The 26978-nt window shown below is 52.3% G+C and overlaps 12 protein-coding genes across 12 annotated transcripts; 4 read left to right on the plus strand and 8 right to left on the minus strand.

Moving 5' to 3' along the window:
* Positions 1-1297: 1297 nt before the first annotated feature.
* On the minus strand, positions 1298-2921 carry PG998_009310 (cation diffusion facilitator family metal ion transporter; the record flags this gene model as incomplete). The annotated part of the gene is made up of 6 exons (XM_066876126.1): positions 1298-1657; positions 1732-2324; positions 2390-2537; positions 2599-2643; positions 2737-2786; positions 2840-2921. The coding sequence occupies 6 exons, from the start codon at positions 2919-2921 to the stop codon at positions 1298-1300; spliced, it is 1278 nt and encodes a 425-aa protein (XP_066728282.1).
* A 785-nt stretch (positions 2922-3706) lies between these two features.
* On the minus strand, positions 3707-4950 carry PG998_009311 (uncharacterized protein; the record flags this gene model as incomplete). The annotated part of the gene is made up of 2 exons (XM_066876127.1): positions 3707-4803; positions 4875-4950. The coding sequence occupies 2 exons, from the start codon at positions 4948-4950 to the stop codon at positions 3707-3709; spliced, it is 1173 nt and encodes a 390-aa protein (XP_066728283.1).
* Positions 4951-6400: 1450 nt separating this feature from the next.
* On the plus strand, positions 6401-6940 carry PG998_009312 (uncharacterized protein; the record flags this gene model as incomplete). The annotated part of the gene is made up of 1 exon (XM_066876128.1): positions 6401-6940. The coding sequence occupies one exon, from the start codon at positions 6401-6403 to the stop codon at positions 6938-6940; it is 540 nt and encodes a 179-aa protein (XP_066728284.1).
* A 1696-nt stretch (positions 6941-8636) lies between these two features.
* PG998_009313 (glycoside hydrolase) lies at positions 8637-9780 on the plus strand (the record flags this gene model as incomplete). The annotated part of the gene is made up of 3 exons (XM_066876129.1): positions 8637-9193; positions 9285-9587; positions 9684-9780. 3 exons carry the CDS (start codon positions 8637-8639, stop codon positions 9778-9780), a joined length of 957 nt encoding a protein of 318 aa, XP_066728285.1.
* A 713-nt stretch (positions 9781-10493) lies between these two features.
* On the minus strand, positions 10494-11199 carry PG998_009314 (uncharacterized protein; the record flags this gene model as incomplete). Its single annotated transcript, XM_066876130.1, has 2 exons — positions 10494-10969; positions 11040-11199. The coding sequence occupies 2 exons, from the start codon at positions 11197-11199 to the stop codon at positions 10494-10496; spliced, it is 636 nt and encodes a 211-aa protein (XP_066728286.1).
* Positions 11200-12990: 1791 nt separating this feature from the next.
* Positions 12991-13287, minus strand: PG998_009315 (uncharacterized protein; the record flags this gene model as incomplete). Its single annotated transcript, XM_066876131.1, has 1 exon — positions 12991-13287. One exon carries the CDS (start codon positions 13285-13287, stop codon positions 12991-12993), a length of 297 nt encoding a protein of 98 aa, XP_066728287.1.
* A 2115-nt stretch (positions 13288-15402) lies between these two features.
* On the plus strand, positions 15403-16095 carry PG998_009316 (uncharacterized protein; the record flags this gene model as incomplete). Its single annotated transcript, XM_066876132.1, has 2 exons — positions 15403-15522; positions 15619-16095. 2 exons carry the CDS (start codon positions 15403-15405, stop codon positions 16093-16095), a joined length of 597 nt encoding a protein of 198 aa, XP_066728288.1.
* A 622-nt stretch (positions 16096-16717) lies between these two features.
* PG998_009317 (uncharacterized protein) lies at positions 16718-18057 on the minus strand (the record flags this gene model as incomplete). Its single annotated transcript, XM_066876133.1, has 4 exons — positions 16718-17085; positions 17142-17266; positions 17327-17850; positions 17944-18057. The coding sequence occupies 4 exons, from the start codon at positions 18055-18057 to the stop codon at positions 16718-16720; spliced, it is 1131 nt and encodes a 376-aa protein (XP_066728289.1).
* A 521-nt stretch (positions 18058-18578) lies between these two features.
* PG998_009318 (uncharacterized protein) lies at positions 18579-19049 on the minus strand (the record flags this gene model as incomplete). Its single annotated transcript, XM_066876134.1, has 1 exon — positions 18579-19049. One exon carries the CDS (start codon positions 19047-19049, stop codon positions 18579-18581), a length of 471 nt encoding a protein of 156 aa, XP_066728290.1.
* A 381-nt stretch (positions 19050-19430) lies between these two features.
* PG998_009319 (uncharacterized protein) lies at positions 19431-20450 on the minus strand (the record flags this gene model as incomplete). Its single annotated transcript, XM_066876135.1, has 3 exons — positions 19431-19925; positions 20046-20276; positions 20355-20450. 3 exons carry the CDS (start codon positions 20448-20450, stop codon positions 19431-19433), a joined length of 822 nt encoding a protein of 273 aa, XP_066728291.1.
* A 1171-nt stretch (positions 20451-21621) lies between these two features.
* PG998_009320 (1-3-beta-glucanosyltransferase gel2) lies at positions 21622-23358 on the minus strand (the record flags this gene model as incomplete). Its single annotated transcript, XM_066876136.1, has 4 exons — positions 21622-21918; positions 22011-22275; positions 22344-23044; positions 23353-23358. 4 exons carry the CDS (start codon positions 23356-23358, stop codon positions 21622-21624), a joined length of 1269 nt encoding a protein of 422 aa, XP_066728292.1.
* A 2967-nt stretch (positions 23359-26325) lies between these two features.
* On the plus strand, positions 26326-26838 carry PG998_009321 (uncharacterized protein; the record flags this gene model as incomplete). The annotated part of the gene is made up of 2 exons (XM_066876137.1): positions 26326-26469; positions 26587-26838. The coding sequence occupies 2 exons, from the start codon at positions 26326-26328 to the stop codon at positions 26836-26838; spliced, it is 396 nt and encodes a 131-aa protein (XP_066728293.1).
* Positions 26839-26978: the final 140 nt, after the last annotated feature.

Consider the following 26978-nt stretch of genomic DNA (forward strand, 5'->3'; position numbering starts at 1 on the left):
CTTCGCCTGCTTCATCGGGTGTGAAATCTTCATACCGCGGAAACACCAACGATGCTAGCGTTGTGAGATATTTCCGCAAAGGGTTTCGTTGCCACAAATCATAGACATTACATATTTCTTTTCCGCCTTTCTTCCTATTTCTCTTCTCTTTTATCCCGTACTCCGCTTTTGGGTCCCGAATAGGAGCCTAGTCTGTGTGCCAAGGGCGGCCGGGATGGACAGGGGCGATGTTCATGTGACACTTATACACGGGCTGACAAAGATATTTCACAACCATCACGATCCTTCTTACCATGGTGGATACAGAACTCCATGTAACACTACGCGGCTCCCAGTGATTTTACGATACTAGAGGGTAAGCTCCATCATTCGTGGTGACAGATGCCGTCATAAAAAGCGTATGAAAACAGGGCCGTTACCATCATATATAGGCGAGTTTGCAACGTATGAAATGCATTCTCCATGTTCAGCTTACAAGAACCAGCTAGTCATCTGACGGTGATTGCTTAGGTTAGACTGGGGGTCATGCTTTGATGCTATTCGAAATTTTAGATATAACGGTCAGACTCAAGTTTCCTACATAGTCATCTGTCCGACATCCCAACGGAAGGCTGTGTCTATTATTCGGAATGTAACAGCTCGCCGGCATGTTCTTACAGTAAATGAGGTGACCTCCTACTCTCTTTCCGGTATCTCGGACACGCTGTTCGAACATTGCTGCACACTCTGCAAGTAATGGTTGCGTACTTTGCTATGCTGTCAGTTGATTCCCATTTTCACTCACGATAGACAGGGCAGACCGAAGCTAGCATAGATGCCAACAGCTTGGTCATGTTCTACAACAGTTACATCGGTATCCGCATATTGATTGGCACCTTTTTGGGCGCATATATCTTCCAACCAGATAGACTGGGGAGGCATGAAAACGATCTTCAACCAATCCCTTCTGTATTGCCTCGACGTGATGCTAACAGGGCTGATTTGTATAGTGACCAAAAAACCAGGTTCTACTAAAGAATACTATTTTCTGCGGCTAGAGAAATGGCTTTTGTTGCCCGCTTGCATGGTAAATTTCTTATAGAAAGATCCAGCGGTTGAACGTTATGCAACACAGCCACGAGTTACTCTGTAGTATAATGGTACCATACCACATGACAAAAACAAAGCTAGTTAGATGTAGATAAAGTCATTATAGCTTGCCCATTTTCTGTCTATATGGGGTCTCAAGCTGGGTATCCTGAAAGCAAACGTTTTGGTCTACAGTTAAAATCCGTGGGCACTCCCACTTAAACCTGCATTATGAGCAACAACCCAGGTTGGCACATTTATCCTTGCCACATGTAAGTCGGCACGAATGAGGAACTGCCCGGCGCCGAGCAGCGTCAGTGTCGGATCCCGAATTGACGGTGGCGGTGACCGGCTGGCTGACGACGTTCACCGACTCGGCCGTATAAACAGAGCCGGGCGGCGGCAGCTCCGGTTGCAGGGTGACAGAGTGGATGCCATAGGCGTGCAGACACTCACTAACCGTCTTGGCAAGACCCATGAAGCTGTCCACCGTAGTATCCTCCGAGACCGAAACGTGCGCCGTGGCGATGGCCTTCTCCTGTGTCAGAGACCAAAGATGAAGCTCGTGCACAGATTCAATACCGGGGACCTAGATTTGGGATGAAGTTAGCAAGGCAAGTTGTAATTAGTGGGAAAGGGGTAAAGCAATGCGCAATAGTGTACCTTCGCGATGTCATGCTTCACTTCTTCAACATCAATTCCATTGGGCACGTATCCCAGCAGCACCTTGCCAGTATTTTTCACCAGAGGTATGGCCGATAAAAAGATCATCAAGGCAATCGCCATGCTGATAGCGGGATCAGCATACATGCGCTGCTCGCCCTTGACGAACCAGATGATGATGGCGGCCACCATAACGCCAATATTGTTGATGGCGTCACCCAGGACGTGCAGCAAGACACCCATCATACCAAAGTCGAAGCCAGGCTTGTGATCCGGCTGCTTCGTAGTGTGCAAGTGCTCGCCGTGGACGTCTCTCTCGTGCTGCGCGGCGCCGTCATGGCTCTCTGTGACTGTAAGCCCCTCGCCTGCGTGAGCATGAGATGTAGCACCGTGATCGTGTTTGTGTCCATGGTCATGTGAATCGGCGCCATGGTCGTGGTCGTGGTCATGGTCGTGATCATGCCCATGGTCGTGCCCGTGTCCGTGTCCATGGCTGTGGCCTGCATGGTCATGGCCCACAAAAACTGCGCTGATGAGATTCAGGGCCAGTCCGACACCACCGATGATGAGCACCAGCTTAGGGTTCTCGACAGCTAACGTTGTTATTAGTCATCACCCGAGTATTCTAATTAGTGCTTGGCCATAAGGGGCGACCTACGTTGTATGGAGATGAACCGCTCTATCGATTGGAGGAAGATGCTGACACCAAGAGCCAGCAGGAAGACGCCGTTGAAGAAGGCACCGAGGAGACTTGCTCTTTGCCAGCCAAAGGAAAGACTTGGTGAAAACTCTTCTCGTTCGGATACCTGTGGGCGAGGCCAAGTCAGACATTCGTCGCTGGCTTCAGTGTAGACGGAGGTTGCTTACCTTGAAGGCCGAGAAGGCAACTATGAAGCCGATCACATCACTCAGCTGTATCCAGATGGTCAGCCCAGTGCATCAAATAGAGGGAAGCATGAATAGATATGGCCGTCTGCCAGGAATGATAGAGATAGGAAAACATACGTAATGAAATGCGTCGGCGACCAGAGCCAACGACCCTGTATAAAAGCCCACTGTTCTCTGTGTTAGCCACGTTGGGCACGAGGGGACGCAAAGCCATACTAACCTGCGATCTCGGCAATGAAGAAGGTAAAAGATATGCAGATGATGATGGCCAGGCGCCTTGATTTGGTTAATGCGAATCCCATGGTGATGTGTTAGCCTGGAATAGAACAGGCCCAAAATTAAGAAGTAACTGGTATTCCGAAATGAATAATACTGGTAAATTCTGCCGCAAAGGCTGGTTTGACAGATGTTTGTTGTTTCCCAGAAGGAGGAAACCTGCAGGTACTTATTTCCGGAGTTGGGTGGCAGCGCGGAGGGTTTCAGCAACAGAACTCGGAGAGCAAACGCGGGCCGCGCATCGGTCTTGGCAATGCCTCGTCAAACTGCTCCTTTTCGGGTCAACGGTGTAGATTTAGTGACACGGTGGTTGTTGAGGAAGTGAAACCCTGCGTCGTAGGACGGCAGCGCGGGAGTTGTGGGCTTCGTCATAGAAAATGTCCCCGTCAGGAGGGCGGAGGCTTTTTGAAACGCTCCGTCCTGGTGAACCTGAGATGCGGAAGCCCGATCGTTGCCCCACGAAGTACCGAATCGCAACCTCCGCATCTCCACAAGTCCTCTTCTCTGTGCCTTAATTATAGATTCCTAGATCTTTTGGGCCTTCGAAGTCCTATAAGACCCTTTCAAACCTCTCCCAAGCCCGTCGACTTTCCCACATACGCCGGCTGTCTATATACACCAAATGCCCTGCTCTTGAAGGGCCTGGTTTCTATCAGTAGAGTCTGGATCTATCGTCCATCAGCAAAACACGGTCTCAATCGACCCCCAAAACATGCTATTCTATGTGCAGTAGTACCATACCAGCTTCCTGCTACTCTGTATATGTGCGCTAATCAGCATGTTGATACAGGCATCAATAATCGGAATGGCCTCAGCATCGCGGATAAGGCGATGCCAATGCCTCGTCCTCAAGCACAGCCTGCAACTCCTCGATCGACGCCCGTACCATCCGAACTGCCTGGAAGCATAAGAAAAAGCGCCTTGGGTCATCAGTCGCCGCCTTAGGACATATAGCATGCGAATGTTGGGTGGGCTTGGAACACCCGGATGCATCCTTGCTTTGGCAAGGGCGGCCCTCGGCACATTGTTCGTGGCCCTCATTGTGCAGCTTATGTTGCCTCTGGGCGAAATCGTCGCATATCGCACTGAGACTTGTGGCATCAACTCGGATACCCGACTTCAGCAAAGCCAAATACTCGGCGCTCCCCACTCGAAGTTCAATCAACGAGTCTGGAGGAGCAGAGCTTCCATGGCCCAGGGTGAGGACCTGCTGCTCGTTGTCTTTACCAGCCAGCCGCGTCTTCTGCTGCACAAAGAACTGGGCATATGAGCTCGCGATGTTGGACAGCAGGGCGCCTAGAAGGTACACGTTTCCGGTAACGCCCCTGTGACCTTTGCCCGTATCAAAGCAGACTCCACATGTCAACAGCTTCTTAGCTACTTGTGCTGCTTCCCGCAGCGATCGTAAAGGCTCCAGTCCTTCATGTGATTCGCCCAAAGTTGAAAAGTGCTTGTGGGCGAGTATCGCACAATCGCAAGGCCCTTTCGTCCCAGATAAGGATCGCGAGCTCGTGTCTTGGTGGTCTCCAGCTCCGCTAGATGGCGTGGGGAAGTTGTCCCAGGCAAGGCTTGGAGATAACTGCGACGCTGAGTTGGTCCAATCCGGCCACGGGACATTGTCGAGAAAGGACATATCAAACTCAGGCATTGATGATGCCGGTTGAACCAGGCCGTCGACTGGCGAGGGCGTTGTCTCCGTGGGAGCTGGATCCTGAGGGATGGTCTGCTCAGGAGGGCTGCTCACAAGCGGGCTATTGCTATCTGCTGTCAGCGAGGCAGCGTCGTTGGCTTGCCTCTGGCGACGAGGGCGGCCAATGCGCGCAACATCAGAGTAGTGACATGGGATGACGAGGCGGCCGCAGCGTTGACAGACAGGTGTGCCGCCAGCACATTTGATCTTGCGTTTTCCTGTAGAGTTTCGAGTGAGTAATTAGCGTGCAACAGGCTGGGTGCCCGGGGGCTTGGATGGCCGAACTAACTGCAAGCATCACAGGCGGCGCGGCGCTTCAGAGGCTGGCTGAGGCCGTTATGTACGACATATGCATTATTCGCCATCATAGTATCGGATGAACCCGCGCAGTTTCCCTCGGCGATCCTGGGGAATCGAGGGCTTGGGAGCGGAGGGTTTTGGAAGGTTGGCGGAGACAATTGAATAAGAAAAAGTCTCCGCGCCCGCGGTACTTGAATGATTCCCCAAGTTAGTGGTTTCAATGCCGCCCAAGGTCCACATTTCAATTGACCTAGCGTATTGGCCCCCTGGACGGACGTTGGATTTAGGGGACTTGATTCGTTTCGGCTCTCGGTCGAGAACAAGACCAGAACAAGACGGCCGTCACATGAGACAAACGGCAAGACGGGTCAAAACTCAAGGCCAACTTGCTGACACACATCTAGACATCTCATAACCTGATTCACAGCTGCACGGTCGCTCATCTTGTTACTCCGTATTTGAATGCATTGTGGTCGGGGTTCGCCCTTGAAGCTCCGAACTCCGTCGTCGCAAACAAATGAGCCAGCCAAGGGGAATTCCCACAGCCCCGTGCCACGAACTTCAGTCGGGGCTGCACAGAGCCGTAATCGTAGGCGCATGTCACCTTGTTAGCTGCAGACAGCCTGCAGGGGGGTGCCTCTCTGACTTTGACCGATCCCCTGGGCGGGCCGAGTCCGCCCTTCCTTAACGAATCGATGGGGGTCACGAGAAGGAGCAGCTGGTCACCGCTCCCGCATGTCAACCACGGCACAACACAGCTCGTAGAGTTTTCTGTCCAGTACTAGTAGTCCTCGGCGTGTGCAGTGCCTTGAGCCGTGCATGATGATCTGCTTGCGGGGGCCGAATTGAGCCAGAGCGCTGGGCTTTTGGTGCAACTCGGACGCCAATGCGTCTTCTGATTGGGCGGCTGGGCAGCCCCCTGGCCAATGGCCGAGCCCCCCAACTTCCGTAGCCGCCGAGCCACCGTGTTGGTTTCTGGGTCACTTACACCTCATTGGGAGGCCAAGCCAGCACGCCAAGCATCTCGTCACTGCTCGCTCTGTCTTTCAAGCTACATGGCCCCAGGGGAGAGGGGCCGATCTGTGACTCTGCGTGATTCTGCGTGATGATGAACGGCATGGGCACATCCATGATATGATCAGGTGCTTGACATAATTAAGGGGCCCCCAAGGGCCGAAGACCTGTGGAAAGTTATCTCCCCCGCTTCATTAAAACCATGGATATAGCACGTTCCGGGCCTAGTCGATGTGATGGGCAGATGCGTTGGGGCGAGATGCAGTTGGATGTCGTCTCTTGACTGGGCGTAACCTATATCATACTGGGTCGTCATAACTAACACTGGACTGATGGGGCAGGATCCAGGTCTTTGCTCAGGTCTATATAACTTCAATGCCCACATCGCAGATCTCGGCTTTCTTCTTTTAAACTATCAGCTTCCGAAACAAACTGCTTGTCCCACCTAATAATTACTACGCACGAGTATATTACTACACGGTATATAAAAGAGCTTTCACGATGCAGTTGATATCTACACTCGGCTTGTTGCTACTGCAGCTCTCTCCCCTAGTCGCCGCCAGTCCGCTTCTTCAGACACGGCAATCAGCTCCGGCATGCGACCTTAGCTTCCAATATCCCAAGCTGGGCTCCTGTCCCGGTGGCTGTTGCGGCTGGGGCTTCAACGACCTGGCCGAGTCCTCGGGTTGGCTGTGCGAAAACACGGGATCATACACAGCCCAGCCGGCCTCCAACCCCGTAGGGTTCGCCGAAAAGTGCCAAGCACTGCAGGACGAGGTGGCCTCCAAATACTTCACCTGGTGGCTCACCTCGGAGACGCCCCAGACCTGGTACGAAGCCAAGTCCAACGACGGCTGCAGCCTCCAGATCAACTTCGACCGCGCTATCGATGCCGACGGCGACGGCCCCCATCTTGGTAACGGCGACCTGGTCCATATGCTCAGCGAGGGGGTAGCCATGATGCAGGGCGGTTCGATGAATGCGGCGGGTTATTCAACATGCTATAGCTACTCGCTTCAGTGGAGGATGGTTCCTAAATGATAGGCTTGGTCAGAACAAAATCCCGCTATAGTCGGTGCAGATACCCCTTTGTTGGCTGTTCAGCTTTCTTTGTTGGCAGATGAGTTGCGATAGCGCGATACATCTGTACGGCGAGTCTAGTGTTCGCTAGTTTGCTCGTATTAATGAGTTGAAGAATTAATCTGAAACGTGTGTCGTTGATTCAAGCATCAAGCCTCTGAAGTATATCTTTTACTGGTTTTATGTTATCTTAACTAGTTAAACGGCAGTACCTATTTGATTCATAATTATTCAGCGCAAGACTATTCCTTTTCCTGCTGAATGCCGTAATAGGAGTTATCACGGCGTCTGATTGGAATGGAAAATTCAAATAAATTCCGGAGGTAACAGCTAAGTAAAAGCATATATTTGTCACACTATCATTCTAGTACATGTATCCAGCAGCAGTCAAGGAGATACTGAACTTATTCGGTCTGTCTTGATGAACCCAACTGGATGGGTTGAGAGCAGGACATCGAAACGAAAAGAACAAGATTAAAAAAAGGGGACCCAATAGAATGTTGCAGGTAATTATCAACAAGCTTCGAGTACTAAGACAGTATTACGAACTTGATACACGAGACTTAATCGTAACTTACAAAGGACAAATTTTGAACTAGGAGCCCCTGCAGGTGGTTGGACGTCAGGGTAGAAGATGATAACCTGACCTTCATAATCCGTTTTCCGGCTCCAGGTCTTCTATCGGCTGCTCTTGCAAGCGATAGTCACCATAACCACCCTGGCCAGGCTGACATGGGCAATATAGTAGTAGGGTGGTATGGTTTTATCGCGCTTTGATTCCAGAATGAGGTGGACGGGCTCAACAGAGGTTTTGTGGATTATACACTTGTAAAATTGCATCAGATGACAATATTATGTTACATTCTACGGTCAGTATGCCTCGGCTGACTTCGAGAGTTGCATTTTGCTTCATGAATTAGACCAGGCTCTTTCAGCCTTGGGGTTGGGTTGGGGGCGCGCCATGCAGGGAGCAGAGCATATCAGCTATTTCAGGATTTAGAATGGCGCAGTCTATGCATTTACGGCAGCCGTTTTCCACAGCCGAGACTAAGCCTTTGTTAACGTCGCATCATGGAGCCCTTTTGGCATCGCATGTACAATTGTCTATATGCAAATACCCGTATGAATCGATTAGTGTTCACACTTCGATCCCATGACGGCTTACGGGAGCCCATCTCTCGTACTTATTCATCAGCTATGCAGCTTATGCAGCTTAGTCAAGATGCAATGGTGGATTAATGCAGATTAGACCGGCTGATTGAGGGGATTGCTCAGTTCGAGATATTGTTAAATGCGGTAGCAAGATGCGTTAAATGGACAGAAGAATATATGAATACTCAAAGATGCACTTTTCTCGCGGAATAATACTGGTGCTGGCTTATTCCCTACATAAGGCTTACTGCTGTAATTAATTGATTTGGTCCTGACACGGGGTCTCTTGGCATCTAGCCCCTGAGGTTGACATAGCTAACAGTTTAGGCTGACAGGTACAATAGCAGTATGCAGGAGAATTACTTGGTTGACTGCAGATTATAAAATGCCGTCTTCTTGGCCTCGAAGTGAGGTCCAAAGAAGTTCAGCATCGGCGGTCTTCAACGATTACAACATCATCGATATTCATTTCTCACAACTTCAGGCCCTTGGTCATCTCTTCACCATGTCTTTCTCGAGCATCGCTACCTTCGGGCTTCTTGCCGCCAGCGCCCTGGCATCGCCCCTGGACGTGTCCGCCGCCGCCGTGTCCCTGCCCGGTCTGCCAGCCCACTGCATGACGTCCTACAAAGGCATCGCTTTCGGATATCTGCCGGACGACGAGCGTGCAGACAAGGTCAACATGGCCTCGCTCGCGGCGCTCTCTGGCAAGAAGGGCTGCTTCTTCGGCGACTACTCGCACGTCAAGGGCTCCTCGTACGACGGCAAGGACATCACGGGCAAGGGCAAGCTCGCCGACGGAGCTGTCGTCGTGCCTTCCATCATGCCCGACGGCGTGACCTGGAAGCAGGTCGACGCTGCGCTCGCCGGCCGCATCGCCAACGTCGCCAAGTCCTTCACGAGCCAGGGGCTGACTGTCTACCTGCGCTTCGCCCACGAGATGAACTGGTACGCCAAGCCCGGCCGCGCAGACCCGGTATACCCGGGCGGCATGAAGTATGACGAGTACAAGGCGGCGTGGGTCAACGTCGCCAAGGAGTGCCACAAAGTCAAGAACTGCTTGTGAGATCCCCCTCCCTTTCTCCACACCCCTCCAGTCAAACGCTTGTCACGAACGAACGTCGAATAACTAACGTCGGGTTTTTTTCTACAGCATGATGTGGTCGCCCAACGGCAATGACCTCGACCAGCTGGGCAACTGGTGGCCAGGCGCCGAGTACGTCGACATCGTGTCGCTCGACTCTTACCCCAAGGACCGGGCCACAATAGACAGAGGATTCGGGGGCTCCTTCGGCAAGGTCCACGATGATTTCGCCAAGAAATACAACAAGCCCTTCTTGATCGGCGAGACGGCCTTCACCGGCAGCGAGGCGGAAAAGACCGAGTGGATCAAGAAGCTTACTACGTCGGACGACCTGAGCAAGTATCCCAACTACAAGGGCGCCATGTGGTTTGAGTTAGTCGCCCCCAGTGTCCCCCTTTTGTGTTGGTAATCGATGGGTTGAAGACGAAGGAGAGGAGAAATAACAGCTATGGACTAACTTAGTCTTAGATACAACAAAAAGGAAAACAACAAGCAGAACAACTTCTATGTCATCTACGGCCACAACAAGAAGGAAATCGACGGGGTTGTCGCAAACTTCCAGTAAAGAGATTTTGCGTATCAACGCCCTTCCAGTTGGATACTTAACCAGTTCCGCCATACCTAAGAAGTTGCAGTCGATCATTTGTTATTATTCCGCCTTAGGACAATGTCTCAAACAGCTAGGATTTAGAGAATAGAGTCGGAAGTTGTCATTCATTAAGAGTTAACAGGAAATAAGTATAGTTCTAAATTATGTCAGGGGTAAACCCTCAATCAATACAACGCCGGCCTCACCCTTATCCCAAGCCAGTAAACCATAACACAACCGACTGCGAATACCAGAACCGCTGATTGTTCCCAATAGTGTGTGAAAAACGTATCTTGGTGTACAGATCAGGACAGACCCTAACCAAGGAGACACAGTATGAAGAAACTCAACGATATGGAACCACATAGGAAAGCACAAACCTCTACAAGTTGGTTACAATTAATCACAAAATCATCTCATGGGAAACAAGTCAGTCGGTTTTCAAACCCCAGTATTCTTCAACTAAGAAGCCGATATAAAACTATATACAGGCTCGGCTTCGTGCTTGTCGTTAAGATCCCAAGACATGACGCTGAAAGATTCCAAAAAATGCGGCTATTGCAACAAGAAAATTGTGTCCAAAGCAGCCCCCGAGAAGATAGGAATAGCCGGGAGGGAAACGTTCAAGCCTCGAAACCAGCCTCCAGAAAGGTATCAAAGTTTTTGCATCACGACAATGTTATTGTCGCTTACAGAACCTTGGAGAGGAGACCGCCAGTGACGGGGGTGAGGAGACCACCGGCAAGGTGCTCCACATCACCGACCAGGCTGGTGACCTCGGGGACAACGCCACCGGTGACCTCACCGACAAGGCCAGTGGCGAGGGTGACGACGGGGGTGACGAGAGTGTTGACGAGGCCGAGGACGAGCTTGAGCTCCGGCTTGAGGGTGACAAGGACATCGTCGGTAACGGTGCCAACAACGCCGGTGACGGTGGTCTTGACCTTCTCGACAATAGCCTTGACATCCTTCAGGAGGACGGGGACCTGGTCGAGCTCCTCGCCAACCAGGGGAACGACGGTGCCGGTGACGGTACCGAGGACGAGGCCGAGAACGCCGTGGAGCTCTGTCTCAACGTTGCTCAGGGTCCGCTGGACAGTGTGGACGGTCTGCTTCTTGACGGCATCATCGAGGATGGAGACCTTAAGGCCGCTGACAAGCTTGGCTGGAAGAAAGAATCGGGTTAGATCAGGAAGTCACATAAGTAGGGCCGTTGTAGGATAATTTGTACTTACCAACCTCGCTCAGCTCATCGGTGACAGTGGTCTTGACGTCAGCGACGGTGGTGAAGACGGTGGAGACGGCGGTCGAGATCTGGACCTGGCGCTGCTCAACGGGAGCGGCGAAGACGGAGCTCACGGAGAGCGCGGCAAGGGCGGTGGTGAAGAACTGCATTTTGACGGGTTGGTTGTTTGAAAATCGACAAAAAACTGAAGAGCTTGTTGATTAGGATTAAAGAATGACTAAGTTAGATGGTGCGTAGAGAGCGACTGAGTGAGTGACGGGAGGCTGTTGGCTTGTTGGATGGAGAAGGGGAAAAAGTCAGAATCAGAGTTCGCAAAGTCCAAGATATATACCCAGACGGTCACGATGCAAGCCCCTTAGCCCTGAGATTGCCGGTCATCCTCGTCTGTACGTCTGGCTCCATACAGACTAGCTGTGTACAGTATCGAAACATGTCGTCACTACATACTATGATGCTTCCCACATATGTTGATAGGCATCTCATCCTATCTCAACCCACCTGACCTGTATCATAGCCAGGCTCCGCCAGGAAGGAGGCAAGGGGGCATGTACAGGAGTGATCCTTGAAGGCCTCCTCACAGAGTCAGTCACCGGCCGCGCGCAATACAACATGGGTGCCGAAGCTGTGGGAGGAGTGGGCCGGCGGGGGTCGGGCCCGGGGTCCCTGGCAGTTCGCGGCAAACGTGGTTGCTGAATCTAGAAGTTAAATGACCTTGCCTGCTTGCGGGGGCACCGGGTCCCCGCCAACGAGCACTTGGGAAGACGATCATAATCTAAACAGCTGGCAGGCATGGCACGCCCCAAACGAATACTGGGACGATTCCAGACAGACAGGCAGAAGGTGGGAGATGCACCTCCCACCGAAGCAGAGAAGCATCTTGCTAAGGAAACGCTGCGCGGACCTTCATGCCTCTTTCGTTCAGCTCCGACAACGGTTCTCAGCGAATTGGTGGTGGAGTCGTCCCCGTGGTCCGTCTGCCCATTCACCAACGTCGCATTCGGCCGCCCGTCAAGAGCTTCTTCACGTTTGGCTTGTGCTGATCGACCGGGACGCAACGCTGGTTGGTTCGGTGACATTCTTCCCACTGCCAGCCAGAGTTGGACTTTATTTGAACAGCAGCAGTGGGCGGTAATCATCCTGCAGGCGGTATGACGTCAAATTTCAGAATAAGGGCACGGCAGGTCCGGGTTGGGCTTTGGACAAAGAAACATGCGATACGGGGCGGCACCCAGCACAGGCACTTGGTGCTAAGTAACACCAGCCTGGCCGATCCCGCCTGTAGTTTTGTCGAGTCTCTGTTTGCATTCGCGCGACGCCTCGTGTAAATGATCAAGTAAATAACAAAAGCAAAGAATGAGACACGCAGACATGGGGGAGTGCTGCACTTTTGGCGCTAAGGTCGTCCTAAAGTGGTCCGACACAGAAAGGTCGCATGGACAGACGGCGATTGCCAGGCACCACTCAGCAGCACCTGGTTGGCAGGTTGGGCCTCCCAGGGGTGTCTTCAGGGTCTTTGGGTCCTGACCTGACGAATTGCCGGTGGGGAACCACAAAATTCAACATCCACTTGCTCTGGTTCCTGGCAGTAGGCAGGCGACTTTCCTTCTATTGCAGGGTTGATGGAAAGAAGCATGTGCATGTACTATAACTGAGCAGAGTCTTCATTTCAGGTGGATGTAGATTGATGGTTTGGGAAGATACTTGCTACTTGCACCGCTACCAACTCAGTGCAAGTAAGCAGCAAGATTGCTGAGGTTGTTGGCTATGCAGGTCAGGTCGGAAAATACCGCTCAGCGACGATCGATTAGGCTCTGAAATTGCACAAAAACGTGCGCGCAACTGCCAATCGCTTGGTCACTTCACCATCCATCGTCCCTCCATATCCCCGAGTCGCAATTGCCGGGGAGAAGGTCCAAATAGACTTACAGTCGATCACTTGGCTAGCCAGCAAGCCAGTCCATGCGTAGCCCTAAAGCCATGCTGGGCTGAAGCCATTGGAAACCGCTGCGAGATAGTCTGCGACGGTTGCGCATCAACAGCGGAGCAGGGCGGACGTGGTCACTGAAGCTGCCAGTCAGACCAGTAGTCAGGCGTCTATCCTTCTGGTCTATCGAACAGCGAAACCTGAGCGCGACCAGCGCCCATTCCCAGACAGGCATGGCTTGAATCTGAGCAGTCTGGGTAGTGAACCTCTGCCCCTGTAGATCCCTCGCCCCTTGTCGTTGGCTTGTCAGCATGCTGGCAAGCCTTTACATAGGTATGCGGCAGGGGCCAAGGGGCTTGCTGACTAGCAGGGGAGCCTACTGGCTTGGCAGTCTCCAACAGAAGCTCCAAATCGTTGATGATATCGATGACACAAACAGTACGCACAAGTGAGATATCTACATGCATACCTATCTTGCAGGTCAACGGATTGTCCCCTTGACCGCAGATGGGCTTTGATTGGCGCGTGGAAACAACATATTCGGCTTACCGGCTTATCGGCTCACTGGACTCTCACTTTGTCTGTGCCTCCTCCTTGGTTGGCGATCCTCCACCGGCCAGACCTGAAATCTGCACCTTATCCACCACTACTCAAATCCTCCCATTAAACCTCTTGTCGGTACTCTTGTCTGCTAATTCTCCTAATGGCAAAGAGGGTTCCAGATATTAGATGAGGATCTTCTAGAAGCTTCATCGATAGCCAAATCAAACTTCAGCCGCCGGCGTAGGAATCCGGATCTCTCCTCATTCCTCGATGACAAGGGTTCGACGATGCGTCAGCGTCATAGCATTGCATCGTCTCCTATATCACAATTACAATTTGTTTTAATCAACCAGTAGTTTCTTTTCTTACTCCGTTTTGCTCCTACCCATCTCCATATGCGAAGAAGGTCACAGGTGACTCGTCAATAGTAGAGATGGTGCGACCCGACTGCTCCTATCTAGCTCATCGGCGACCCCCTTAGGCACCAGTCTGAGATACGGATCAGCCTCTTGCCATACAAACGCAGACTCGCAGTATCGCCGGTGCCTCGAGGGACTTTTAGCTAGTCCGGGCTGCTGTTCAGAACCCGTCCCACTAGTGAGGGTTTCCACGGCACGATAAGAGAACATCTGCATCCAAGGGACTTATGATCACGACAGCGTCGGAACCGGCTCGTGGTCCTGCGTCTTCACGTCATTTTAACTCAGAAAGCGGAGTGAAACCTTTTGTCTGGTTGTGTGTTCAGTCACAATGCCTGTTCCAGGAACCCCATATACTTCTCGATTGCACATCGCCAACTCGGCCCTACCAACAACGGATTATCTCGATGCCCTCGAGAGACATACAGGATGGACTGGTTAATCTTATTATCTACGTGCCTATTCCAGGAACCGCCTCAACAACCAACTCGACTCGTCTCGCAACCGTCAAGACGCCTACCTTTTCAACTCCGTAAGAGTCACTGAGCAAGCAACTCGAGGAGAATGTACAACGAAAATAAGAGATCTCTTTTGCGTACGCTCTATCAGGACTTATCACCTTGTGGCAGCAACGAAGCGGCTGGACATACTCCCTGGAACCATGCAAGTTCTCAAGGATGATGTATTCTCCGGCACACATCCAACCTTTGAATGAAACTCATCATTGTTATCAGGTCAAACAAGGTGTAGATGCGAACCAATAGTTGCACGGGAACACCGGATTCGCTGGATACCCAACCCGGTGCATATAGAGATATTTCGCTACTATCTCCGACCGCCAACTTCGATGTCCTGGAGGTTCGAATGACTTTCGCGGCAAAGCCTTTCCTGTCCGAGACGCGCCTGAGATTGATACGGCACGACGAGCCAGAACCATTCAACCGATTACGTCCTGATTCCTACACGCGAGAGCATTGGCTACCAGGATCCTCCCCGCCGTCCCTTTGCCTAGCTCTCCGGGGGCTCCATGCTTCTTGAGTGTCGAACGCCTGGCCACGTCCAACCTGGGCTGTTTGCCAAATGAGGCCATACCCGGTGATGACCTCTGGACTTTGGGCGCTGTAGTAGGGCTGAGAGGTCGTGCGGGTTCCTGAATTCACGTGGCCCGATGGTTAGGTGACGATGACAGCAACGTCGCCAAGTGGGGAAATCTGGAGAATCATGACTAAGTAGCACTACTCCGCTTGTGACCTCAACCCGACTCTTGCAACTTCCCTTTTGGGCCCGTGAGTATACAGACTACGTAGCTTGGTAAAAAGCCTCCCGCAATTCCATATTAGGTTTATATAACTCTTCTCCGCTCGTATCACTGCATCTTTGGCTCTTCTCCGTACTTTGAACATCTTTTGCTCTAAACCCCCTTTCCCAGTCTTACCGGCATCAAACTCCCGATAAAACCCGCCACTATGTCGTCCGAGAAAGTCCTCAGCCGGATCAATAAGGAACCTGGCTTCGGCCTGCAAGCCGTTCTGGCCGCCCAGAAGGAGACCGGCGCCCCGGCCGCTCTCGCCGACCCACCAGAGGACGTACGTATCTCTTCCTCCCCGCCCGGCGCCCCGGCGGCAAGCACAACGTTTGGTGTGAGCATTGCCAGCTAACGAGAGACGTTGCAAACCCACCAGGCCGACCAGGTGAAAGCCCAATGCGACACCTTCGTCCTGGACTCCTTCACCGCCGACGACGCCTGGGAGCTCGGCCACCTGCTGTACGCGCGTCTGCTGCCTCTGGTTGCGCAGAAGGGCCGCCCCACGCTCATCTCGATCGCGAGCGCGACGGGCCACGTGCTGTTCCAGGCCGCGGTGGGCGCCGGGACGCAGCTCGACAACACCATCTGGATCCAGCGGAAGCGCGCCACGGTGCTGCGGTTCGGCTGCTCGACCTGGCTGATGCACTGCAAGTTCGCCGGCGACGAGGAGGCGTTCCGCGCCAAGTTCACCCTGAGCCCGGACCTAGCCGCCGGCTACGCCATCCACGGCGGCGGCGTGCCCATCCGCGTCCGCGGTGTCGAGGGAGTGGCGGCTGTCGTTGTCCTCTCGGGGTTGAAGCAGCACGAGGATCATGGTGTCATCGTTGATGTTTTGAACGCAAACTGGAAATAAGGAGGCCCCTGACGAGTCCACAACTCCAGATGTGTTTAATAAATATGTTTTACATGAAATCAATCAAAATTTACATATAGAATAGCCGTAAAATAGCAAAAGATTTGTGAGAGCTGTACTCACGAGTATTAAACCAGATCTATAAATTAACTCGTACTGTGATGTAATGATCATCAGCAGAGATCAAAGGGGTCGAAAATTATACACCTGTTGAGTGTCTCGTTACTTGCTAGGTTACTACCCTAGGATCAGTACGAAATAAGAGATTAGAATACGAAGGAAAATCAGAAAAGTAGGAGACCAGCATTATCGTTAAAATTCTGAGAGCCCAAGAGTGTATTCACTCCTCCTTATGTGTACCTCCTGCGCCTACTTCATGCTGCAAGCTAATGAGTTGAGAAATAGCACTGATCCATCTTGTAAGAAGACAAAATCCTTTGCTATCCAGTGCATCTGTGGCATATGTTTTTCTAGCCAAGGGTAAAGGCTCTTGCTTCTACAGCAGAAGAAGGAATGTGGTGTGGGTGTGTGTATTTTCCTCCGTCCCGGGAGATATTGCCAATATTCTCAACTGTGATTTCATAACACCATCCCTTACATATCCTGTAGATACGAAGAATGCTTACTCGAGTGAGAATTTCATCTCGTCCAGTCGAGCTGTGACCATATAGTCTACATCCACAGCAAGCTGCTCTAAAATTCCGCGGATGCACTCCGCTGCATTCGGATCATTGTCGTCGCCTGTTCCCCTGATCCAAGAAATCATTTCATCAACGCTACCATCAGTATAGGCATCTGTCCATCCATCTCGGGTGAGATCCGTAGGGATACGTGAGTCACAGAAAGCAACTCTGAAACTGATCAGCTTTCTTGTCACCGCCTCCGACTCCTCTATCGAGTTGCAGAACGTAATTCTGAACTTCGCTTCGGTCAAGAGTAGCAATATCTCGTTAATGATGCCTTGGCGCCTCTCTAAAAGTTTCAATGACACTGCCGTGTTTTGTTAGACGAACCTTTCAAAATGTATGGATGAACCAATGACTTACTATGGGCAATCAAGTCTTCAGTGTGTAGTTCGGTTTCCAGCGAAACCTTTTTTCCTCCCCATGACAATACTCTCTTGTGGTTCTCACTATGCCACGTACCCAACTTGCACTGGCGGATGAAACATCTGCAAGAAAAAGCGTATATGTCCCGGAGATTGAACTCAACACTGAGCTGAAGCACATACGGCCACCCCAATAATTCTAAGCTGGAGATACCTGCGGGATCCCCGTTCCGAACTTGAATCATAAGCTGAGTAAGAAACTCATGGGCCCAGTTGCTGAGCTTTTGAGTCATCACGAGCTTGGCACTCATCATCGCGAGGGATCTCGCGCTCGTCAAGGCGACATCGTGAGGGTTCGGCTTCCTCCCGTGGACAAGGTCAAGTAGGATCTTGAGGGCTCTAAACCCTCCTGTAGTAAATGACCCTCGCAGGTGGTCGACATTCTTTTTGGTTCGCTTCCAGTAATCCGTCGAGTCGTACCAGGCTCGGCAACCCAGTTCGATAGCCATTGGTGACATGGCCAGCAAATAAGTCGTTGTCTCGACTTGAGCAGTGGCGTAGCGGAGATTTGGTGAGTTAGCAAAGCATATCACATGCTTCAACTGAATGTTATTGCATGAAGGTGGCCGCATAAGGTACGCTCCGAGCGTGGGTGTCAAGTCGTAGTTGTCAGAGGCGTAGCTACCATTGTTGTTACCACCCCATTCCTAGCAAAATGTCCGTCTTCCATCAGTATTGAAAATATTAGGCCGTGGGAGATGTATGGGAGGCAAATATAACGTGTGGAGGGTAAAGCTCACTTTATTGGCTTCAGCCTTGGTTCGTAGGACGGCGTTCAACAGCATCTTTCGGAGGGAAGTTGCACGCTTGTTTCTGAAATGCTTGCGCCGGCGTTCTGCAACTTTGGCCTCCATCTTTCTCTGGTGGTCAAGTGAAATGATGTCGGCGAGGGAGGCAAAATCGGTTCAAGGGCGGGGAGCAGCTGCCCGGTAACAAATATTGTGAATGTGTGATGGATTGGAAGTAAACTCGCCGAAGGTTGGATTTGATTGAACCAATTGGGCAGAGAACAGAAAAAGTTGCAGAAGTGGAAAAAGGGAAGTCGCGTTAACAATCAAAATATTTGACAGTTGCATGGTCTTGCTGAAGATGCTTGATCTGACAAGGCGCTATTCACGACACATTCACTTTGCCGTCAACGTCTGAACTCGGTGTTTGTCAGTACTCCAGACAGGAACGACAGTAATTCTTTAAAGTACGTGTATGCATGCAGAAAAATCAGGAAACGGCGTTACTGTTAGGTCCACACACCAACCTGTCTATAATGCAACGAACAAATCTAATAGCCGACTCGCAAATGCCATTTGGGATATCAATTGAGGTCATTCTCTACATAACATCCGCAACCCCCTATCATCATATGCGTATACTCGTCTCACCCCAGCCATCCCAACAATCCTGCCGCTGTGCTCAGCATGAATGGCAAGAATGCCCAATGCCTCAGCTCCTCACCGCCCACGACGGCGCGGCTGATGAGCCCGTCCGAGAAGGCCGTGAAGCACCCACAGAGCAAGACGCACCCGAGCAGCCTCCGGTCGCCGCGGTACCACGTCGCGAGCCCGACGAGACCGAGCGCTACGTTTCGCATCGCCTCGCGCCGTATCAGACCGTGGACCAAGCCCCCTTTTTGGTTTTTGGCAGTGGCGGTCACACCTGGTGGTGTTCCGGCAGCAGAGGCGGTGGAGGAAGAAGTTGAACATGGGACAGCAGGAGGGAACCGCCAGAGCTCTAGGGCACTCTCGGGCCGGACGAGTTGGCTGATACCCGTCCCCGACAACATGAGGCTGAACAAAGCCGCCGCATTGGGCAAGACTTGCGATGGCGTGGATAAAGACGAGCTGGGCATCATGTGCGTTTGGGGTGGGTATCCTGGCTGGGATTGGGGGCCCGAAAAGACTCGTGGGAATAATGAGCCAAGCAAGCTCGAGATTGAACACGGATTCTCTATCAGCAAAGACCTTGATACGTAACGTAGATTGGGTGATGGGAAGTCGTACAATGGTTGGCGGGTTGGAGTTGAGGTTCACACACCACCATGCTGACAGGCTGCCCCTGATCTAGGCTGAATCCGGATTTAGCAACTCGATCTAGCAGACGCAACTCGCAGTAGCCGTTAGAAACTAGAGACATGATTTGCGATTCAACTCGCCCGACTTCAATCTACCTGCATATCAACCTACACTGACGGAGCCGGCCACGCTTCGGAGTTAGGAGAGGATGAAGTCAACTAGGTGGAAGCACGGTAAGGCGGGAATTGGATCTCCATGGCCCAATCGGCCGGGACGATTTCTGCCACCCCCACCGATCTCAGCTTGTGCTTCCCAGCGCCCACCATGCCGTGTACCCGCTGGCCCGTCGTTGTGTTCACCGCATCCGACGTGGCGGCCTTGCCCGTACACCTGCCGCCCGGCGGGAAGATGAGATCCTCCAGCAGCTTCCTGTACCCAGTGATTTGGCTTTGGCACTCTGTCCAGTTAGCGCTGTAGTCCGCTAGTAAATTTGCCCGCATGGTTCTGTTCTGGAACGAGAAGGGATCTCCGCCGCTGCCATCCCGAGCATGAGGCGGCTGGTTTGATGCTTGGGTCCGCGCGCGCGCCATGTTGGACATGGCCCAACGGCCCGAGTCGGCGAAGTCCTCTACCAACGATGTCCGATTATTGGACAACGTACTCGCAACGTAGGACGTGGGGACCATGGTGTCGTTCTGGTAAATTTGAATCCACTAGAATACCAGCTCATTAGGTTGATTGCCTTATACTGTCAGGTGGCAGGCTCGGCGTGCGTATGCCACTTGCGTGGATTTGCCGAGGTGGAGTCAACGCATGGGTTTGGGCTTGCTTACCTTTGGCGAGTCACTGAGCTTCTTATTTCCATGGCGTCGAGATCCGATCATCGCGTCGAGTATGTGACTGAACTCATGTGCTGCCACGCCGATACTCATTGCAGACAGGAAGGCAGTGGAAGGCCCCTTGGTCTCAGCAACGATACCTTGTTTCTTTTTGGCATAGCTCCCGGGCACCAGTATGACGTGGGCAACATGTTGCCGCATGCCGACGGGGATCTTACCCAGAACCTACCCGGTTAGAAGGCGGGTTAGCCCTACTCCCCTTGGATGACGCCTCCAACTTGTCTCATCATACAACAAACTCACCAGCATCGCCCTGTCCCAGTCGATCAATGAATCCTTGTAACGGCAGATGGTCCAAGGAGCGTTGCAGTCGCTATAGTAGACGTCACGCGCCTCCATGTTAGTCGTGTCTAGAATGACAGCATTGCCCTTTGGGTACTCGTAGCAGACTTTGGGCACTATGCCCAGAGGCCAGGGAACGATACTGGGTGGATCATGCTGGTGGCAAGGGAGATCGTGAAACAGATCATGCTCCTGACGGGCTTCAAAGGCATTGTAGGGGGGTCAATGGCACGGGGAGGGCGTAACTGAGCGGCTTGGGCCAGTAGCAGGAGAAGGCTGACCACTGCGCCCAACATGAAGATAAAATGGTGCATGGTCCCTGAACAATATGCGCTTCCTAGCTGTGGTATGGTTGACGCTCTCCCCCGAGATTCAGAGAAGAGGAGTTGAACAAGAGATGTTTAGGCTGCGCGCCGTTACGAAGTCGATCGAGTGGGAGCTCGACGTGTAGAAGATATGCTTGACTTGGAAGAATGCTTGTCTATCCAGGTTCGAGAGATTGAAATGAAAGAACCAAGTTCCGATAAGTCCATATATTTCTTCCGTGCTTGCCGTCCCGTCATGGTGATTGGCAAAGGATAGGCAAGGCAATGACCCCTTTTCATTCTCGTTGATGCTGTCTGTGTCATGCGTCGAAGGGACAGCAGGGCAGTAACGGCTGTTAGTCTTGCGCGCTTAGTTCTTATTCCCATTATTCCCAAGAGATAAAAATGAAAGATTCGACCCCGGAAACAGCGTGCCGCGTGACACTATTCTGGAATGTTTCGAGACCACCAACGCACGGTGACGGTTGGTTATATTCAGTATGTACACAAGCCAACACGAACACGGCATGCATTTGCCAACATGAGGGGCGGCGTCTGTACATTTCGGCTCTGAACTTTCGGGGCAGATTCTGAAGACCTTGTCCTGTCAGCGCGTCTCGGGAGCACCTGGCCTTAGATCCCTATGTGTACCCATATGAAGGGGTTTGAGCTCTACTCGAGCCAGCCGAGATTAACTCAACCTCGAGGGACATGGAACGTAAAATGACATGCACGAAGGATCAATTGGGGTGCCTCTATGTGGACGCAGAATCCTGGTATTACTGCTCAAATCATCGCCTGCACCAACAAATAAATGATTTCGTAGAAGCTAAGTACACAAACGACGCCGTAACCAGACATGCATAATGAAACTACACTAACAAATGCCCAGTGTCGTCATTTCTCCGTGGCCGCAATATTCTCTAGAATGAAACAGCCAGGAAAGCAAGCATAGAAATACCCGCGGCCGCTCCACTGATAGCAATGCTGCGGAAGCCGGCACTCTTGCCATCGCCGGACTGAGAAGGACTGCTGCTGCTTCCGGATCCAGTGGCTGCGTTGTTGCTACCAGCAGTGTTGCTAACATCATCGGCCAGCGGCTTGATAGCAAGGCCAGTAATAGCCTTTCCGTCCGTGTCCTGGACCTCGTGGGTAACCTTGTAGTCGGAGACCTTCACGATCTTGCCAACGGGCTTGGGCGTGACACCACCGTCAAGGATCTTCTTAGTGTTGGGGGAAGAGCAGGAAGAGTGAAGTTGTTGTTGAAGCCCTTCTCCTTGATCAAGCCAGTAGAGCACTTGGGAGCCTTGACCGAGTTTCCATTGGCCTTGACGCTCTGGACAGCCTTCCAGTCAACCTTGGCGTACTGATCCTTCAAAGACTTGAAGTCAGAGAGAAGCTTGACACTGTCGTCCTTGTTGACCTCGGCCAGGCCATAGTTATTGGGCTCTTGAGCAAACTCGTAGACGACGCCGCCAGAGAAGACAGGGGTCATCTGCTTTCCGTAAATGGTGCCGATCTCGGTGAAGATACGGGGGAAGGCGTGTTGCAACCAAACTCGGAGTAGAATACAGGGACTGAAGAAGACTTGAACATGTCTACGAGCGTATTGTACCCAGACGATTCGAAGCTGGCATCAGCACACCAAGAGTAGCTGTTCAAGGCGAACATGTCAGCGCGCGACATGTCGTCCTCCTCGCCTTCGATGGAGCACTGGAAGTAGTTCCAGCTGTCCTCGAGGACGTCACGGACGTCGGCAGCGGAGTATCCAACAGGAATGGGGCGGTCGGCGTGGTTCTTGATGTACTGCTTGAGATCGCGAGTAACAGCACGGATATACGGAGGAGCAGTGCCACCTTGCTTAACGTTGGAAATGACCTCGTTTCCGGAGAAGAATCCAAGCAGGTTAGGGTAAGACTTGAAAGCCTCAACAATAGCGAAGGTGCGGTTGAGGTAGGTATCATAGTACGAGGTCCAGGGTTCCAGGCTGTTGAGGGACTCGCCGACGAGGGGCGAGTTGACGTCGATAACCATGTACATACCAGCGGCGTTGAAGATGCTGGCGCACTCGTCGTGGTTCAGGTTGGGGTCCAGGTTGTAAACACGGATGGTGTTAATACCCAGAACCTGCATGATGGCGGCATCACGCTTGCAGACGTCTCCATTAGAGAGAGGGTCCTTGCCGTGGCTTGGGTCATATCCAGCGCTGCCGCCAATCTGGTAGGCCATGCCCACGATTTGGAAGACATCATTCGTCTTGGGGTTGACAAACTGGTTGCCCCGGGCCTCAAGGGCAGGGACAGCCGCAGCAATGGTAGCCCCAAGGGCGACGAGTGCAGATTGGAGCTGTATAAGAAACATGGTCAGCACATACTCAGAAGATACTGATAGGATTTTGTAGACGACGAGGCAATGGAACCTTCCGCCTAGGGTTGAAGCGAGCCTGCATATGCATCGCAGAATGCATCCATATGCGGTTTGGCTCTCATTCGTGATGGTTGTTACCGGGCCCATTCAATGTGAGCCACTGGGCGGTTGACATGGTCAAGGCCCATTGACTTCACATGACATCCCACCATTGACGCGCTTAAGTAAGACAGCTGGGCAAAAGCGGGCTCGGATATCTCGACATCAACTGTGAATTGATAACTTACAAGCATGGCGAATGTTCGCTGGCTGTGTTGGTTCACTGTGGTATGCTGGATAACCAAAAGAACGATGGGAATAGGCACTTATTAACAGACAGTCTCGTGTCTTGTCGTCACCCGATAAGCCCGCGATGGATATCGTGTTGGCCGAGTTTTCCTGACTGGCTAGTCCTGTAAGCGCAGCGGTGACTGGTGGAGTTTTCTTGTTCGTATCGACGACTTTCGGTCAATAACGCAGGTGGATTTCTCGTAGTTGACGGCGAGCCCAAAAAAATCAAATCCCAAAAAGAGGCTATGACTGATTTGCAGAGAGAGTGACTGGGAAAAGAGAGCAGAACTCAGAGGTAATGCTCAATCGTACAGATAAACGGGTAGCCCAAGGGAGGAAAGAAAGCCGCAGGCCAAAAAGTATGGCCCGAGAAGGATGCAAGCCAAAGAGTGAAGGAGTGACTGATCAAGCGACTGAAGGGGAAACAAAGTTTCGGGACGACACGATGGTAAATAGCAACAATGCCAGGGCTGCTTCGCAAATAAGGGAGGGAGACCTGGACTTAGTAGTAGCCGGGCAAGTACCCCCGTCCTCCCACCTCCTGCGCCTGCGACTTGATGCGACGGGATGCAATGAGATGAAATGGGGACCTGACGCTAAGGGAAGCGTAGTGGCACACCGTCAGATGGTTGGACATGGATGGAAATGGCGAATGGATCGCTAGTAGCCGACGATAATTGGACGCGCTCCGGCTACACCCAGCAGCACCTTCGTTTCCAAGTCCTCGTCTGGCTGGGATGCTGAGCAAGTGCGGCCGAGATGGCAGCCATTTCATCCACTATCCGCTAGGGACTGCTGGGGGACCATCCACTGGGAGACTCCACGTTTGAGATTGCTTGGCTTATCCTGAAAATGTTCTTCATGCCGCATTTAGATTGCGCTCCATCAAGGGTGTGTTGGGTAATGTTTTTGCCTTCCATCCGTCCTTCTAAAACTAACGCATCGCTTGTTGTCCTCTATACCTATCAATCCCTATCTGCTGATCGATCTGCAGCAGATGGCAACGGCCAACGGCGCCGAACGTGGCCAGTAGTGCCATGATAAAACTGATACGGATATGGACTGCCCAGAGAAGATCACCATGGAAGAACAGCCAATGGCATTCGAGCTGAAGTGTAATTAAGCATCCAAACCCATGACAGAATCCTTCATCCTACATACATATGTGCATACACGTACATCCTTTCTTCTCTTGATCCTCTTGGCTGATAAGTAATACCGGTGAACGCTAGAGACCAATTGCAAACAGAGCCTTTTACTGCAGCCCACCTTGGGCAACTTAGGTCGTCAAAATAGTCAAAACATGCATGTGCCTTTCCACTTTTCCATGCATTCTGCCAGTTTGGAACCTACTGTGTGTGTGGTACGAGATATTGGGCTTCACCTCGACCCAGCTGACAGACACGAGCACCCTCAGCATCGCGAGATCAAACTGCGAAACCCCGTATTCAGACTTTACACTCGCATACCAGATTGCGACCCGGATTTCTGTCTGCGCCTGTCATGATCACTCATGGGTATACGGGGCACGATAGTAATTTGCGGTTCATGAGTGCCGTCTGACTCTCTACCCGGATAACGGCACCCATCCACCCATACATAGTAGACCATGTAGCAAGTATCTCAGATGAAACTTGTAGGTGACAGACATCTTACCATCAACACAGTACTGTAAATGACATCCTTGCACAAGAGATACGATGAAAGATCTTGCAATCCCAGCCGCCTCGCATCTCGCGGTTTAAAGCATATGCAGTGCACGAACGACGTCAGTGGTGGTCGGTAATCCCTGCGTGCAACATTGCCAGCGGGAACATGAAACGTTCGGAAGCACGGCGTCAAATGCAAAATGTGTCAATCGCAATTCTCATGACTGGAGCGCTGGGGGAAAGGCGGCCTCAATCTTTCTTCAGTGGAGGTCTAATTTTCAGGGGCTAAAACGTCTAGGAGAAAACAACCGGCTTCTCCCTTTCTCTTCTCCTCGTCCCTCCCTGCCCCTGTTGGCAATGGATGGGGAAAGCCAGATGCCAGATGCCAAAAACTGACCAAGAGGAAAAGCCCAGACGGGGCACCCGAGCCCCCCTTTGGCCTTGCTCCGGCTCACCTTGCTGACCTTGGTGGGTTTGGGGGGTTAGGGGGGTAGGGGGTTGAGGGTTCCTAGGTTCGAAACGAACGAGAAGAAAAAGCTCACCGCCTACGGTTGTCGGAACACTGAAAGCCCATCGGCCGGCGACAGTTTTCTGCCAGCGCCGTTGGTAGGCGCCATGCCCGCCACTATTCGCCTGAGAAATGTGCCTAATGTGATGATAGAGAGGACCGTTACCGGCTGAGTCACCCACCATCTCCGAATGATAGATTTGTGAACATCTATCTGGCTCCGTATGCTTCCCCGACTCCGTGTATTTTGTGCCGGTGCCCCCTACGTATCTCTTCCACCCTCGCATCCCGCTCGTTTCCTCGTTTCGCCAGATCCGCAGGCACAATGGCACCAAGTAGGTTACCGTACCCCCCTCCCCCTATTTCCTCTGGCGGCACTTTTCGCAATGCGCAAACAGCAGTGAGCAAGAGCGCCCGCCCATGCGCAGTCAGATACCTCATGAGACGTGCTGTGCTCCTGCTACGCTGCTCCTTATCTACCTTCTGCAATGCGAGCGAGCGTGTTACGGCGAACAACCCCAACTTCCACCCACAACCCACCTCACTTTTAGCAGCCATGTATGTAACTAACACAACCCCGCCACGACCACAGCCGGCCAACAACCCACCGACCGCCGCCCGCTGGTCATCTCGGGCCCCTCGGGCGTGGGTAAGGGCACCCTGTACAACCGCATGTTCGCCGCGCACCCGGACTCCTTCACCCTGTCCGTCTCGCACACGACACGGTCCCCCGCGAGGGCGAGGAGCACGGCACCCACTACTTCTTCGTCCCCATGGCCGAATTCGAGGACCTGATCGCCAAGGACGGCTTCGTCGAGCACGCCAAGTTCGGCAGCAACCGCTACGGCACCTCCAAGAAGACCATCGAGGAGCAGACGGCCAAGGGCCGCGTCGTGGTGCTGGACATCGAGATGGAGGTAAGAAAATATCCACCCATATCCACCCCCGCACCCCCTTTGCGACAAGGCTCCGGGATATATGGATATAAGCGAGCGAGCCGCCCTTACTGATATTTACCATTCCCTTGTACACAGGGCGTAAAACAAATCAAGGCTTCCGGCATCGACGCCCGCTACGTCTTCATCAAACCCCCTTCCTTCGAGGCGCTTGAGCAGCGCCTCCGCGGCCGCGGCACCGAGACCGAAGAGGCCGTCAGCAAACGCTTGGCCCAGGCAAAGGTCGAGCTCGAGTACGCCGACACGCCTGGTGTTCACGACATCATTATCGTAAACGACGACCTGGACAAGGCTTACAAGGAGCTGGAGCAATACGTCTACAAGTCATAGAGCACATGCACATGTCCATACACGCATGAGGGCTTTAGATGTGGTTTCAATTAGTCTTAGGCTTGGTATAAAAGTGAAGGCAGCTCCTGCGCAATACTAAAAGGAAATAATAAAAATGTCTCGGACTCTCCAGTCTGGAG

The sequence above is a fragment of the Apiospora kogelbergensis genome (assembly GCF_038363985.1).
Source record: "Apiospora kogelbergensis strain CBS 113332 chromosome Unknown utg000006l_segment0_segment0, whole genome shotgun sequence".
Lineage (NCBI taxonomy): Eukaryota > Fungi > Ascomycota > Sordariomycetes > Amphisphaeriales > Apiosporaceae > Apiospora > Apiospora kogelbergensis.